This window comes from Limulus polyphemus, unplaced genomic scaffold, assembly GCF_000517525.1.
Source record: "Limulus polyphemus unplaced genomic scaffold, Limulus_polyphemus-2.1.2 Scaffold2928, whole genome shotgun sequence".
NCBI lineage: Eukaryota > Metazoa > Arthropoda > Merostomata > Xiphosura > Limulidae > Limulus > Limulus polyphemus.
Window position 1 is genome coordinate 107,691 of NW_013668538.1, and position 14,465 is coordinate 122,155.

The window sequence follows — 14,465 nt, forward strand, 5'->3', positions numbered from 1 at the left end:
TGAGTCGAGTACGTGAGACGTTCATTGAGAATTATAGCGTTTGTTATAGCACGACTGTTAAATTAAGTGTATCGCAAAGTTATATTCAGAAAGAATTAACCAGTTTTATTTAAGAAAGGACTTCTGTCGGTAAAGTTTCTTCGGAAAGAATTTTTACGGAAAATTAACGAACGAACGGAGACGTAACAATTGTTTATTAACAAAAAGGGGACATAGATAAACGTTTCGGAATTCTATCAGATTCCATCTTCAATATCTAAAGCAAAATAAAATAAATTTACATAAGTCTTTGGGCATTGTCAAAGTACAATTGCTAAATATAACGATAATTAAACAAATAAAACACAAAACAGTAATCATGGGGAGAAACTTCAGCAAGAAAACAACAAAAAAAAAGGGTAAAATCAGTAATACGAACATATTAAAAATGTATAATTTAAATGAATCCTGCCTGTTGGAGAGTACTTCGTTTTCATTCAAACACATCGATTGCTAATCAACCAATGTTGTTTGTAAGTTTACGTCTTAAAATTTTGGTAAACAGTTTATTATGAGAAATGTAAAACTTTATTATAAGTTAGTAAAAGTCTGTATTTTTAACACCTTCATACCACAACCAAAACTATTTTCTGTCATAGAAATTTACGTCAGTGCTAGTCAGTATATGATATTATTTTAATATTCAAAGGAAGCCTTAAGTATATGCATGAATAAAATAAATATAAAACCCAGTCAAATTAAACATAAGGCCAAAATAACTTGTTGTTTAAGACTCGTAACACAGAGAAAAGTACGTGTTAGAAGAACTTTTTACTCAACAACAAAATCAGACTTAACAACTATTGTGAAAGCCTTATTGTATTGAAATGAGTTTAGATCGGTAAACTACAAAAATAATTGTTTGGATAGCTCCTTCTTTTCGCCAATAAATTTAAAGTATTTACTGAAGTTCATATTTAGAAATTGAATTAATTATTGGTATATTTCATCCACAAAAACATCGTTTCTGTTGTAAATATCCAATCAAGACAGTTTATTTGACCATAATTTGGTTATTCAGCAAAAAACAACAAATAAAGAGTTACATGTACAATTACAGCAAAAAAATCTTTTTTTTTATATATTTTGAGAAATCAATTTCACAGTTAAAAAATGTAACACAAAATTTTAAAACGTCAAGTAATTACTTTGTAATTATAAACCTTGTAATAGTTCTCATTATGGTTGAACATATTGAATTTACATGTACAAGTATGGATTCATCTTACTTTGGTAAATCAGTATCAAATTAGATTTTTTTTTTATCTTGAGAAAATTCTTACATTAAAAAAAAACCTAAAGACTAAGAAAAACTAAAAACAGTGTTGACTAACATGGAGGTATATTTGTTTGTTTCAAAATCTTGTGGAAAGCTACACAAGTACTATGAACACATAGCTCTCCCTAATTTTGAACCGATAAGACTAGTGGGAAGGAAATTATACAAAAGCATCCAACACCAACTCTTTGTCTATTCTTGTCTAACCAAATAGTAGGACTTGATCATCATAATCATAGCACACCCACAGTCCCAAAGTAAATAGGGATTTTTTGCAGCAATAGGTCATGAATTTTGAACCTTTGGATTCACAGTTTGAGCACACTAATTTTGTGGCTACACTCAGTTCCAAACACTTAGGAGAAAGTTTTACCTTTAAAAATCAATCTACAACTGCAAAGAGCTCCCAATACAAGATAAGTTTTACCCATGGAGAAAATAAATATTCTAAGAGTTTTTATGTATTCCTGAAGTTAAAAAAATCTTTCTACAGTGGCCAACATCTGTCAAATTCATATCCTTCTGTATCACTAAGAAAGTATTGTATTTTGACCATATTGAGGCCCCTCATCTTGAAATAATTAACAAACTTCTCAGGTACACATGGAGCACTTGGTTCTTATCATGTCAAATATCCTTCAAGTTAACCGCCTGAAATATATGCTTCAAATGTAGGTTGAGAATGGACCTAGGTTTTATTTTATTTTTTCAAAAAAATCTAATAAAAAATATATTTACTATTAAGAAACAAAAAAAATTAAATTATTTTGGTGATATAAAGTATTCTTGTATGGATATAGCATGCATGACCTTTGATTAAGAAGATAAACCAGAACATCAATGGTACCTGTTTCATTGAAAACACTGAGGTCTTCTTCCTTTTCCCTTCGAACTTTTTCCATTTTTTCATGTTCCAATTCATTTTCCATGTCACCTTTTTCAAATTTCTCTTTGATGCTTACAGCTTTTACTTCTCCGCCTAAATTAATAGATTCTGTTCTGGATAGCACACCACCTTCGGATTCTTTACAGGCACGTTCATATACTGCACGCATAGACTCAGATCTCCCAAGGCATATTTTCTGTCGTAGCTTGGAAAGTTCCTCTTTTTTATCTTCACCTCTTCCTTCATTCCTGCCAACCTTACCACTCTCCCATTGGGACTTCAGAGTAGACATCTCATCAAATTTTACCTGGATAAGAGGAAAAAATTCAGCAAACAGAAGTACATTTTACTACATTTAATTAGTGTATATCTAACTTCAAGAGATAACATACCTAACATAATCACCAGCTTAATAATATTATCAACAACTTGAGTAACATGTGGTAAAACAACAATATTAGTCACACTAACTTTTCTGGTTTCATCTTTGTTTACGTGGTTTTACCAAACTTTTCTTAAAGATAGAAAATAACGTTTCTCTTTTCCAAAATTTAAAATATTGCATTTACATTTTCTACTTCTTTAGCTTACTGATTTTCTGTATATTGTTGCGTCAGTGAGGTCACGTGACTTGTATCACGCCACCTGTTTCTGGAAATATCCTGTTCCTTCATGAATGCCCTAGCATTTACTAGATATGTGTTAGTCTTGTATATATATATAAGACGGTCACAATGTGACGGGACAACAGAGGTAATGAGTAATTGAACTGCAGTCAGAGAGAATATTGTTAAGCACGTGAAAAGTTCGTTGAGAATTGAAGCGTTTGTTACAGAGCGACTGTTGAAATTAAGTGTATCGTACAGTTGTATTCGGAAAGAATAAACCAGTTTTATTTAAGAAAGGAATTGTGTCGCTAAAGTTTCGTCGGAACGACTTTACGGAAAATTAACTAACGAACAGAAACGTAACAATATTTTTCACCATCAAAAAAAAGAAACATACTAGAACTTGTGTAATTAGTACTGTAAAAAACAAAAAAAGTAATAATTCCCCTTAAACAACCACTGAATTATACGTAGCTGTTAAAAGTGCCATAATGTTTCATCTTTTTTTTTATAAAATATTACAAATAAAAAGTGTGGTCTTTCTAAGAAACCATTTAGTTAAAATTTGTAAAATTTCTAAAGTAGCTAATTTGTAAAGGGTTGCCTCTCAAAAATGCATGCTGCAAATGCTTTATCAATTCAATGATTTAACGTATCATTTTATAAAATACATATTGTTAAAATTATACATGCATTTTATTAAAATAACATAGATTCTGTGAAGCATTTAAGACTTAAATAAATCAAATTTTAAATACTTTGTGTACTTACTGTTATTCTAATAAACACTACACTTTCAACAAATTATAAAATTGAAAAAAAACCTTTTCTTTTTTTTTGCTTTCTCTAAGAACAGAAAAATCATCATCCTCATCTTCACTGGAGCTTGATACTTCTCCATTTTCTTGACCAGAAACAGCAGACTGATACCTAATAGTAATGATAAAATTTTGATCATTAGAAAAATCACTTCGAAAGACAAAATCAGATTCTTGAAATACTGAGTTGTTTCAAGTTTTAAGAATACCAACAAACTCAGTTAAAACTCAAGAATACATACATAATCCTTAAAGCATCATAACTTAACAAATATCAATATTTCGAAATTGCTGAATAGGTTTAATAACACACTTCACATACTATAATGCAAAATATAGTACAATGTACAAAGGAAGATGAAACAGGAAATATACGTGGTTCAAGCGTATATAAAATATGAGTTGTGAAGATATGACAGATGCATTAGTAAACTTAGCATGTATGCCTAAAACTAATCAAAGCTGGTGGCTACTGAGCCTCAAGTCTTTCTATATAATCTGAGAAGGTCACATGCAAGTCAAGGCACTGTCTTCTTAAAATTAAGCTTTTTCAACACCACTGCCACAAACAGAACCAGAAAATAAAGGTGACAAACTTTAAAATACATCAGTAAAAAAGTATTGTTGCGTCAGCGAGATCACGTGACTATTCTCACGCCCTCTGCTTTCTAGAACTATCCCGTACCTTGGCGAATGCTCTAGCGTTTACTAGATATAGGGTAGTCTGGTATATAAAAGAGGGTGACAACGTGACAGGAGAATGGGTGTGTAGATAGTGAGTAATTGAACTGCAGTCAAAAGTATTGTTGACGTTCGTTGATATAGCGTTTGTTATAGAGTGACTGTTGAAAATAAGTGTATCGTAAAGTTGTATTCGGAAAGAATAAACCAGTTTTATTAAGTAAGGACTTGTGTCGCTAAAGTTTCGTCGAAACGAAGTTACGGAAAGTTAATTAACAAACGGAGACGTAACAGTATTATATCAGTGTGCAGTTCATCACAAACTGTGCAATTTCATTATGTTAATGTGCAACTTTAAATCATATTCTGGTTGGTTAGAAGAAACATGATATTTTCAAATATATTTTCTATGGTATACGACCCGAGATGTAGGTGAGCCTCTTGTTTAAAACCCTGCATGACAGATTTTTCAAACCCATAAGAGCATATGGTACAAGTCAAATTGGGAGCAAAACATTGTACAGACATATTATAAAAGCCTAGATTTAGCATGTATGTATCATGCTGCTGCACAATACACATCTCAAAATCAAATATTGCCAATTGTTTACTTCCTAAAAATTCATAATACAGACTCTAATAGTAATTAATTCAGAGCTACATAAATTATAGTGTGGTATTTATGTGCACTCACTGATATCTGACAGTTATTAGTATCTGCAATTCAGAAGGTTCCAAAAGGTTTATACAGATTAAATCAAATATGAATAGTGTTTGCTTACTTAATCCACTTACTGGCCAGCTTCTATCAGTGAGTGAATAAAACAGGCTGCTGGCACTAAAGAGAAATTTTCCTACCTATCTGCACAGGACAAGAGCATGAGGATGAATCGCTTACACGTGGAAGAAAAAACAGGATAAAGAAGCAATGTAAATCTGCACACTTTCAAGTCAGACAAGGACACTAGTAGAGTATCCTACAATCCTTGGATTACTAACGTCAATGAATATTCCAAATAACATATATAAGAGAGAAAAACCCCAACTCATACGTTATAATTTTCCTATGCTGAAAATTTATTTCCAATAAGTACTTACTTCCTCTCACATAAATAGCTATTCTCGTTCAGTGCTGTCCTCTATACATAAAATTGTTTTTTTTGCATGCCACAAGCCTTGAGCTTTCATGTACCCCATGATCAAAATGGTTCAACTGAGTTTTGCAAGTAAATCGTCATGCGACAATCCTCCATCAATAGGAGTGTGACACACTCTCCTGACACATCTGACTCTATTCGATTCTACCGAACTATCATTTTGAGTTTTGGCAGAAAGAGGAAGCACAAGTTTTCAGTGGGGAAGAAGTGTGACAAAAGGTAAGTACCTATCGGAAATACATTTTCAGTATAGGAAAATTATAACTTCCAATACAGTACTTTACCTCCTCTCACATGAATAGCTAGAATCCCACATTGAATGAGTGGAGGGACTGGAGAGAGGGAATAAAAAAAGTGTATGAAGAACATCCTGAAAGGAGTGATCCTCACAGTAGAGAATCATACATGGGATAGTGCACCACTTCTATACCAGGTATACTTTTCACCCAGTGTGGAAACAGGTAACACAAACGTGGGCAAAAAATGGGAGGAGCACATCCAAAAAGGAGAGAACAATGGTTGAATATGGATCTGAACCCCTCAACCCTGAATCTCAATCCCTTAGATGACAGTAATGTTGGTGAGAAGAAAAAGGATGTGCCCAATGTTAGAGTAGCTAGGGCATGACAAACAGTATACAGCAAGTCAACTGCAACCAAAATACAGCCACCTGGAACCAAAATCCACGTGGGGTAGGATGAGGATCATACTGTCAGTAAGTCAACTACAATCCCAAGCCAAGCCACCGGGAACTGATATCCAAGTGGGGTAAGAAAGATGATCATACTGTCGGAAAGTCAACTGCAATCCAAAACCCAGCTACTGGCAACTGACATCCACATGGGGATAGAAAAAAGGATCATACTGGTGGAAGTTCAACTGCAATCCAAAACTTAGACATCTGGAAAGAGGATATACCGTCTTCACCTCAAGTTCAGCAGACTGGAGGGGTATATCACCCAACAATCTGCAAACAGGGAACATAATAGCAAAAGGACAAAATGCTGTATTGATCCAGGAACCCGATGTTTGAATGATCGAAATAATAAAGATGTTCCTGTGTTGTGAAATAGCCCACACAAAACTAATCAGACAGGAACCACTCCCAGTGCAGTAACATCCTCAGTATGTTAAAATCTTTGAGGGATAGTGCAAGAGGAACAACTGTTGTAACTTGCAAGTTCCTCCACCATGACCCACAACATGGTAGCAGAGAACAAGAGTCCAATTGAGTGAGGGAACAGACACAATTATAATACATGTGTGATGGCGTATGTTGATTGGTCCATCTCTGAATCCAAATTCCAGCAACTTGGAATCAACATACATGGAGGTAGGATGAGAGATCCCAACCGAAGGGACAAACTGCAATTTTGACAGTTCATTCCAAATCAACATACCCATTCAGAGATGGAGTGTCAGATTGGATGATATCTCTTCTTCTACACCAATGGATTCAGTATTGTTTGCATCGTATATATATCAATCACATTCAGGAGGATAACTCCAGCAACTTGGAACTGGAAAGTGGTAAGAACTCTCATACTCCACGAGAAGAAAAGGGGGGGGTGAGAAAATGTGGTGGAGAGTCCAGAGGAATGTGAACACCAAAGACAGTGCAATGGGTGAACATCAAAACCCTAATCTGAAAGATTGATCCAGGTAAAGGAGAACACATGTGGAATGATATAGGGTATGTGAAATGTACGACAATGGCAAATAAATTCGACCAAATATGTCTTAAAGGATAAGTGAAAAATAAAACACAAGGACAGAGGTTCAAATGGAGGTAAAGTAAAGCAGGGAAGAACCACATTGACATCCCAATATGGAAGGACTGCATGCCAAGGAGGACGACGAATCTAGAGGAAATGTATAAATTGTGAGAGAGTAAGAGAGATAAAAACTTTATGGCACTGGGAAAAACAAAAAGTGTGGGATAATGCATCCTGACAACCTGCAATCAAGGAGGCTGTAGACCCCTGATCAAATGCCCAAGTGAGGAAATTCATAAGATGAGGAACAGTGGGTCAAGCAAATGAAAACCCTCAACCTAAAGATCAATGATGGAAAACATTCCACTTATTTTGATAAACATCCACAGAGGAAGGAAGGTTCCACTGGTTGTGCAGAACTCACTGAAGAGACTTCGTATGCACTCAACCCAAGGGGATAAGGGTTTTCATAGAACTTCTCAAGCAGAAATAGAGGGGCAGTAAGGGCATGGAGAACTGAAAGGTCTATCGAATGGAGTGGAAGAGAAAAATGTTGGGTCTGACTGAGATGAGTGTTGAAAAAGACACCCAAGTGGACAAGTTATTGGGTAGATATAAGGAATGAGATATTGTACTTGATTAACTAACCCACACGAGCTTCCTCCAAAAGCAGCAGATGAGTGTGATGGGCGGACTCCCATTTGGAACAAGCTAACAGAAGTCAGTCGTCCATGTAATGGTTTAAGTGCAATCCCCGAGCATGCTTATGTCAAGCAAAAGCCTTGATCACTCAACAAAAGACATATATGGCCAAAGCAAACCCAAAAGACAGGATGCAAAATTGATACACTACCCATGATGAACAAACTGAAGATAGCACCTCAACAGACGAGATATTGGAATATGCAGATAAGCACTCTTGACATCTACCTTGGTCATCCAATGCCCTGGAGAAAAAAAAGCCCCCCTGAGTGTGAGGAAAGATTCCATGGTAATGTGGGGAAGAACCAAAAATTGACTGAGGCAGGACAGATCGATCAGAGGCTGCTGGTCACCAGTTTTCTTGGGTACCACAAACAGTCTGGAATAAAACTGAAGGAAGATAAGTTACAGGTTCGATGGCTTTCTGGGAGAGAAGATTTTGTACCACTTCAGACAGACATTGACTGGTAGTAGGCAATGGAAAGGAAAAAGTACCAGAGATAATGGAGGAGGGGAAATGAAGTGGATGACAAGTCCCTTGGATAATACCCGAATAACCCAAAGATCTTTGGCGAAATCCTGATATAGCGGAACAAAATTGGTCAAGCGAGCTCCTCACTGGACAGGAACCCACCAAGTAGTCACTGGTACTGTTGGCAACGTGTCCATCTGCATAAAATAATACAACAAGAGGAGGAACCCCTAGAAGTAGGAACCAGTAAGGGTTGGAAAGGAGCAGGACAAAAACAGTAATAATGGATTGTATAGGCAGAACTCCTACACAAAAATTTTTAAAAAAATCACCTGTATATACCTTAATACAGATATTTTCAATATTAGTTATACAAGAGTGAAATTAACAGTTTCATTGTTAAAATAACTATTAATTTCACTCTTCCAATGAATAATTTATAGGCCTGGATATTTTGTGATCTATAGTTTTATTGTTTTTCAATAGATTTTATTAAGAATGGGACAAATATCAGTTTTTGCTGGATATTAGATATCTAATATCTTTGGATTGTATAGTAAGTGTGGCCATACTTACTGAAAATATGCCACAGGCATTAGCTACCACTTGACTAAAGTAGAGTATTAAATTAGTTACTTCATCATTGTTTTGTGAAAATATAATAAGGATGCACACAGGAATGCATAGTTCCATATGAGTGAACAGCCATAAAAGGCTCTTTAAGTGAATACGGCATGTGTTGTTGTGATACTGTGTTTTACAATCCTTTTCATGATGTTCTCCAAGCTGCCATCAAAAACATATTCATGCATTCGAAAAAAAACATTAACTATGGGTATTCGTAGCTCCACAAGATAACTTTCCATTGCTCTTCTAGCAGATTGTGACATGGTAAGAGCTAAAACCTTGCATTCACCAGTTTGAACATCCAGTAGTACCAGGCCCGCCGATAGGGGGCAACTGCCCAGGGGCCTGGGCGAATGAAACCTGGTTATGCCGTAAAGCCCATAAAGCAACTTTAGGCTATATCTTCATTTAATGATAAAAACCATAGTTTTTGGCTTTTCTTTGCATATAAACACTTAATACATTAAGAACGACTGAAATAATAATTTGAATAATAATTAATATATATTTGTTACTTTATAGATTTAATAGATATTTGTTGTTACTTTACTAATGTTTTTAAGCTTATACTGTGAGGTAAAAACGGCTGCTGCTATGATTTTGTCTGGTTTATGAGCTCGTAGCTGTCCTAATTTAGGATCTTCTTTTTAATAAATTCTTGAAAATGTTAAAAAGAGAAAGAGAGAAAGGGGGCCCGGCGAGGATGTTTGCCCCGGGGCCTGTGCTGGCTCTCGACGTTCCTGAGTAGTACTTTGCCCCGGGGCCTGTGCTGGCTTTCGACGTTCCTGAGTAGTACTTTGCCTCGGGGCCTGTGCTGGCTCTCGACGTTCCTGAGTAGTACTTTGCCCTGGGCCTGTGCTGGCTCTCGACGTTCCTGAGTAGTACTTTGCCCTGGGCCTGTGCTGGCTCTCGACGTTCCTGAGTAGTACTTTGCCCCGGGGTCTGTGCTGGCTCTCGACGTTCCTGAGTAGTACTAATTTTCTTCTGCAAATAGTCTCTCATCTACTGCAGTTAATGCCAAATATGTTTCAACTATACAACATAATTCAAAGTTCTTGTGAACCACGAAGTGTTTAACTTAGGGTTGCCAGACTAATATTCTATATTAGAATAAGTAGTTGTTTTCAGTTTCTTCAGCAAATTACTCACAGTTAATTCCAGCATGAGATGAGAGGCTATAATGTCTTAGACACTCTTTTATCAACCATCCTAGGTCCTATGAAGGTTTGTACGTTCCTTTCCACATCACATCTTCAATAGCTAGATGGCTATGGCAAGCAACAAACCTTTATAAACCCTATACTGTAGTATATTTTGGGGTTCAAATTGCAAGTTAAATGGGAACAGGCCCATAAATAACTAGTGGTGGTGTGCTATCCCAACATTGTGGTATAATAGTGGTTTGTGTGTTTGTTTTTGTACACATGTATATCTATATATTTGTCAATCTACACCATTTTATAGAATTCCACTGCCATATTTAATGTACATACAAAAATAGCAAAACAATTATAACATTTGATTCATCTATTTATCTTAACAATGATCTATTACCTACAACTTCCTACAATTACATATACATATATATCACACCTATATTAAGCTCCTTCCATTTATTTATTTCTACAACAAACTGCCATGTGTTACAGCTTCCAAACTAATTTATATAAATTGATAATTCATACACATCTCTGGTGAATAGGGAAAGATGTTCATGGTTTATGTAGGTTGCAGTGCATCTCCGCATTGACATCTACATCACTGTATGCTGGTCCTACATGAGGATAATATCTTCCTTGCACCTACTTTCTGACCTCTCAGATACGCTTAACAATCAATTATTTATATAGGCAGTTCAAAATACAGGTTTCTAAGTCCCATTCGAATAGCATAAGAGTGAATAATTAAAAAGTCGAAAAGTCAGCCTGATTACAGTAATGAAAGACTGGTGTAGTGGACTTACTTTGCTAAACGTTGCATAATACTTTCTGATCTCTGAAGAGAGTATTTGTCTGCAGTAGAAGCATAATGTATTTCTTCCTGTGGAGATTCAAAGCGAGATCGAATATCACTGAGGTCTGGCACTGATGGGAGATCCACTTCAACTTTTGTATCACCTGTTGACATATAAACTAGTTAAATAAATCTGCTCTTCTTTGATACTGTATGCAAAGTCTAAACGACAATAACAATTAAAAAAAAAGAGAGAGAGATAAAATCAAAAATGTTATCTTATTTGAAAAATAGGTTCTCTTTCTAAACCACGTATAAGGGAATATTAGATAAATTATATTTTGCTGTACACAAATAACCAAAAGCAATCATCCGCTATTATTACATCAAGCTTCAACTTTTGATATTGCTGATATAATGTATAAATCCAATAGCATATCTTCTTATTGAAACAGTCTGTCTAATGTAGTACCAAAACTTACTTCTACTAAGTCGAGTGATATACCCAGATTCTGGAATAATGGTATATCATCTCATGATCTGATAGTTCTATCCTTAGTAAACTATGGATATTTACCTATTATTTTTCAGTAATACGTAACTTCAGTCAGAAAGTGATGTTTTTGTTTAATAGCACAATATTTTTACTTTCAGATAATATAGTTCCCCTAGTACTCATTTGGGAAAGAACTAGGCACTTTCAATAATTCCTTAGGTACAGAGAGTGAACAAGATCTTATGAACAGTCACTTCATGCAGCTATTCTTTTTTCTTTCTTTTTTGTGTGTAAGGGTACAGTCAGAAAACGAAGTATTTTTGAATAAATAGAGTTGTTTAAACATTTGTTTAACAACAAGTAAAAGCTTGGAATGGTCTATTCTTTCATTGGAGTGTGTGTTTGTGAGCCAGACTAGTTTCAGAAAATTCCACTCCTCATCAGTCACCCTGGACACTACCACCAATGAAATATCACAACAGCATATGTGTTATTTCATTCCGATCCCGGGGGAACGGTGGGCTGGTAGTGGGCTACGCCCTCTCGTCAGCCAAGTGACGAAAAAAGAAAATGGTGAAAATGAATAATAGAAAGGTAAGCGTGGAAGTCAGCACAAGAGGCGTAAAATGGGGTAAACGCGATATATGCAGATGGAGGAGACAATCCGGAGAAATATGGGTGAACACTGATCAGTCTATATCACATAATGGTGACAGTGTGGGAACTATCAACGGGTATTGCGAGTATTAGGAATCAGGATAGATAAATGGGGAAGAGGGGACATTGGTATCTCGACGTGGTCGGGATTGTCAGCTGGAAGAGACATAACATAGAGATTCAGTACGTGATCAGCTGGTGCCAAAATGCTTCTAGGAGTGTGTACAGTGGAAGCAGATATCTAGGCTGTATGTCTATAGGTTAAGCACAGTCTGATAAATGTATTGTATGTGTATAGCAAAAGTGGAGGGTTCAGACCCCAGAAGGTACCAGTGGATGATGAGAATTAACATCAGAGGCAGGTTTACCCGGTTCCAGAAAAAGTAGAATAGTGGATAACTTCCATGAACCAGGAAAAAATCCTGAGGAAAGAAGAAAGTTGTAGAACAATGCAAGAAGTCGAAGGAATTGCATAGGGGCATGACGGACTTGGCAGTAAGTGATGCCATGAGGACCAGGGGCAGAGTTATGTCTGTTCTTCGGCACCTACCGGGTATCAGGTGCAGTAATGGGAGCATGTAAGAATTCATCGTCAACAACATGGGAAGAACTAGGAGTAATGCAAACGAGGGAGGCAACGGTTGAGTTCACGATGGTTGTAGTGTCACTGTAGTCAAGAGTATGATGTTCCAGTACCTGAAAGTTCTGTTCATGAAAAGCAGCAAAATGGTCGGCCTTGTCCAAAGATGTAAAAGGTGCAGCACAATTAACAAATATAGGATAGGAGGGAGAACATCATTGAATTGTGAGGAGCTTAAAACGGTTCCAGAATTGTGAGGAAGAAGAGGAATGACCGAGTTTGTTACAGGCCTGATGCCACCGCTGACATCGGATTGCCTGAACAAAATTATGGGCAGTATGTTGAAGACCCCAGGATCTTTGCAGCAACAAAGGATCATGAGACCAATGGTATTCATGCAATAAAGTGGAAGACAGTTGTAACAGATCTACAGCTCTATGAGGTAAGGCTGGTTTATGGGGAGTTGAAGAAGTCGGTATGTGTAAAGCACTAGCATCAGAGAGAAGAGTGGTGAGTAAGGTGGCAAATGAGTCAACATCTTCTGCTGTAGTAAGAGGTCGATCCATATCTGGTATGGCATTAGTAATGTGTGAAGCATAAGACTGCCAGTCAGCAGAACGAAAATTTAAATGAGTCCGGCGGGAAGCACGAGGAACAGACAAGGACTATGAATGGACACAAAGTTCTATGGGAGGACACCAACAGGAGGACACATCCGGAGAGTGATAAAACGAACCAGGTTGGAAGAAACAAAGACAATATCAGGTGACGAATGAGAAAGTTGATGACTAGGGCTGGCGGGGATAGCAAAGAACCAGAAATGGAACATAAGGAGGACTGAAAAGAGGCAAGTATAGCAGAGGTTCTACTGTGGTAGTTGACATCAGCAAGAAGAATATAGCTGTGAAAAGAGTGGTCCAGAAAGGAGAGAAAGGCGTTGGGCAAAGGAAATCCGGGATGAATGTAGATTGTTGCAATAGTGATGATACGAGATGGGAAGTAAGCAGTGGCTACCAAATATTCAGGGTAAGTGGACTGCAGAAGGGAATGTAGGCGCACAGGAAGGCGAGTACGAGTAGCAATTGCCACACTTCCTCAGGCCTGACCCAAAGGATGATCATAGCGATGAAGAGTGTACCCTGACAGATGGATCCTTTGACTGGGTTTCAGAAAAGTTTTATTGAGGAGAACACAATCATAGAAGCCTCTATCCAACAAGTTCTCCAGGAGGGGCAAGGTTATGAAGAGAGAGCGAATATTGACAAATAAATACTTCAACTTGTAGTCTCTGCCGGATCCCATAGACGAAATAGAAAGTGAAAGTTAAGTCCAGAATAAATGGTATGCATGTGAAGGCGAAAGACAGTCTTGGCAGCATGGATAATATGATCTAAAATGAATGTACGTTGGAGGGGGAGGATATTCTGTAGTATCAATGTGACAAAATGGATGATATCCTCCGTGGTAGGAGACATAGCAAAGGAGTTAGCCGAAGGGGTAATGGCATCGGTGGTATGCACTGGAGCAACAGAAGCAGGATCAGTCTTGGGGGGTAGGCTTACCCTGGTATTTAGAGGAGTATGTAGGATGATCAAGATGCCAAGTGTTGCAGAAGGGAGAAGAGCTTAAGCGAGAGCAAAGGCTGGGTTTGATCTGATATTTCATTGGTGGTAGTGTCCAGGGTCACTGATGAGAAGTGTAATTCTTTGAAAATAGTCTGGCTCACAGACACACACCTCAATGAAAGAATAGACCATTCCAAGCTTTTACTTGTTGTTGAACAAATGTTTAAACA

General features: G+C 36.9%; 1 protein-coding gene across 1 annotated transcript in view; it reads right to left on the reverse strand.

Annotated features, from left to right (window-relative positions):
• The window catches only part of LOC106468239 (F-actin-methionine sulfoxide oxidase MICAL3-like), a 42,414-nt gene that overhangs the window by 9,065 nt on the left and 18,884 nt on the right, over window positions 1–14,465 (reverse strand). The window contains exons 6-8 of the mRNA XM_013928656.2: window positions 10,948–11,101; window positions 3,637–3,742; window positions 2,166–2,511 (exon numbers count right to left, since the gene is read on the reverse strand). Of these exons, the coding sequence (XP_013784110.1) occupies window positions 2,166–2,511; window positions 3,637–3,742; window positions 10,948–11,101 (606 nt within the window). The remainder of the gene's footprint in view (window positions 1–2,165; window positions 2,512–3,636; window positions 3,743–10,947; window positions 11,102–14,465) is intronic.